Source organism: Miscanthus floridulus, chromosome 2 (assembly GCF_019320115.1).
Source record: "Miscanthus floridulus cultivar M001 chromosome 2, ASM1932011v1, whole genome shotgun sequence".
In the NCBI taxonomy this organism is placed as follows: Eukaryota; Viridiplantae; Streptophyta; class Magnoliopsida; order Poales; family Poaceae; genus Miscanthus; species Miscanthus floridulus.
The window spans coordinates 20,969,258-20,971,449 of NC_089581.1; the positions used below are offsets into that span (position 1 = coordinate 20,969,258).

At 46.7% G+C, this 2,192-nt stretch overlaps 1 protein-coding gene across 1 annotated transcript; it reads left to right on the forward strand.

Annotated features, from left to right (window-relative positions):
• Nucleotides 1-207: 207 nt before the first annotated feature.
• LOC136538157 (uncharacterized) lies at nt 208-1,970 on the forward strand. The gene is made up of 3 exons (XM_066530137.1): nt 208-400; nt 1,376-1,571; nt 1,664-1,970. Exons 2-3 carry the CDS (start codon nt 1,383-1,385, stop codon nt 1,763-1,765), a joined length of 291 nt encoding a protein of 96 aa, XP_066386234.1. The 5' UTR covers nt 208-400; nt 1,376-1,382; the 3' UTR covers nt 1,766-1,970.
• The last annotated feature ends 222 nt before the right edge of the window (nt 1,971-2,192 follow it).

Consider the following 2,192-nt stretch of genomic DNA (forward strand, 5'->3'; position numbering starts at 1 on the left):
TGCTGCAGCGGCAGGCTGCAGCGATATGAGGTGACGATGGCCGATGGACCTACCACGAGCCCACGAGCTGCCGCAAGCCCGCAACGAATGTATAGCCCACGTGTAGTGTTTAGGCCCAAACGTAACCACCGTGGACAGTTCCAGATCCTTCTGGCCCATCCCTGCCCTGGTTGTGTGTTCTTCTTTCCCACGCTCCAAGAAAGAAAAACAGAGGCGCCCGCTGTCCGCCTTCCCCCGAATCCGTTTGTTTCCCGGCGCAAGAAACAGGACAAGACCCCTCTCACATTCTGATCGCCAATTCGCCATCCACCGCCTGCGAGGCTGCGATCCCCCCCTCTCCACCACTGTCACGGCGTCACGCGCGCGCTCTCCTCTCCCACGTGTTCGTCAGCCTGCTAAGGTAAGACCGTAAGAAGAATCGCCCCGACCTATATCAATCGATTCATCAATCCATGCCGTTCCCCCCTGTCCGGAGTAGAGTCGGGCGGGTGCACGCACCGGCGCGGCCGCGGCTAACGTGGGCTGGAGCCGCCGGCCGCGATTATTTTTGCTTGTTTGAAAGACCGCGATTGCCTTGCTGCGTGGGCGCACTCCAGCTGTTCGTCGAAACTCTTGTGGAGTGAATAGTGATAGAGCACCTTGGGTGGATCCTTGCATTTCCTTATGTTTTGATTGGATTGGGGTCATACACACTAATAGTAATAGCTTGTGTCGGATTGGATTATACGCACTAATAGCTTGTGTCTATTGGAATGGTAAATTAAAAGCAAACTAGGTTGTCATCCTACCCAGTAGTGCGAGCCGTGAGAGCAACAGTCAGGAACAGGATGAGCATGTGGCACAGTGGTAGTATTAGCTTACACCTTACAGCCAGATGGCTTGATGCATTTCATGTGCCTCCCCAGTTTGGGATTTCAGAATAGGGCAAATATGCTGCTATTGTTTCTAGTTTGATCTGGACATTCTGTGCTCACCGGGCATTTTATGGCGCTGCTGCCTATAGTCTATTGTCCATAAATAAGGTCAACCTTGTTCATTTACTTTTAGTTGTTGTAATGCTAGTATATCTGTTCATTCATTACATAAGGATTGATGGATTGCAGTTCCGTTAACGATTGAGACCTCTTTTGTATCTTGATGTTGCTAGTGTGTTTGGAACTTCATAGCTCTGCTCTTGTTTCAGTGTTTTAACTCATATGTTTTACTATCCTTGAGTGGGTCGAAAGCTTCCTTGTGATTTATCCTCAGCACTCTCCCAGTCTTATTTCTGATGAGATGTGTGCATTGGTTGCTAAGCATGGGCTTTCCATGGCTCTCTTTCAAGTTTCACCAGGTCTCTAACATGTATTTTTCTTTCTTATTGCTCTTGGTCCAGTGTTAAGATGGCTTCAAGCAATGGTCAGACAGAAGCTCCGGCCCCATCTGTCCCCAAAAATCCCACTATGGCATCATGCCGGAAGAAGAAAACAGATGATGCTACCTTAATCGAAGATCTGAAAGACCACATCGATGAGTTCATTCATGCCTCCATGGATGAGCACAAGACCTGCTTTAAGAAGACAATCCAGAAGGTCAGTTGCACTGAATTTATTTTTGGCTTTGGTCTTTCTGCGGTTGTCATGTATTTGGTGCTCAAGACTTCTGTTTTCCATGTATTGCGCAGATGTTTGGGATGTCAAAGGCTGTTGCACAGAGATCAGCGGCAGAAGCAAAGGTAGCTGAAGTTGAAAGTGCTTTGCCACTTCAGACCAGTGTCTCGCAGTAGAATTTCATGTTGGTAGTTTCTTGCTCGATGCCAAACTTTTATATAAGGGTTTCGTTGTTCAGTGTTGTCTGAAACGCATAAGTGTCTTAGTAGCATGTTTTTGTAACTGGATTTAGTGCTTCATTCTCAAAAGTCTTCTGTATGAGTAACATCATAAATAGACCAATGTAGTTTGCTTCATACTCCGAAGTCTTGTATGGCCGTACACCCAGGCTTTTGGGCATCCTGAACCCAACTGATCGTGTGGTTCCTGATTTAGCTGATTGGCTAAATGAAAGACATCTCCTCGCAAAGCTCATCCAACAGCAACTAAACTGACTCTAATAGATCTAAAAGAGAGTTCTAGGAATGTGATCTGGTTTATCTGAAGCTTGAACCCCATGTTCAATACTCAATAGTTTCCAGGATCAACCATTAACTATTCTTT

Excerpts from the sequence above, each read along its gene's own strand:
- LOC136538157 (XM_066530137.1), top strand. The coding sequence starts at position 1,383 with ATGGCTTCAAGCAATGGTCAGACAGAAGCTCCGGCCCCATCTGTCCCC. Across the intron at positions 1,572-1,663 it reads TTAAGAAGACAATCCAGAAG|ATGTTTGGGATGTCAAAGGC; the intron begins GTCAGTTGCACT and ends TGTATTGCGCAG.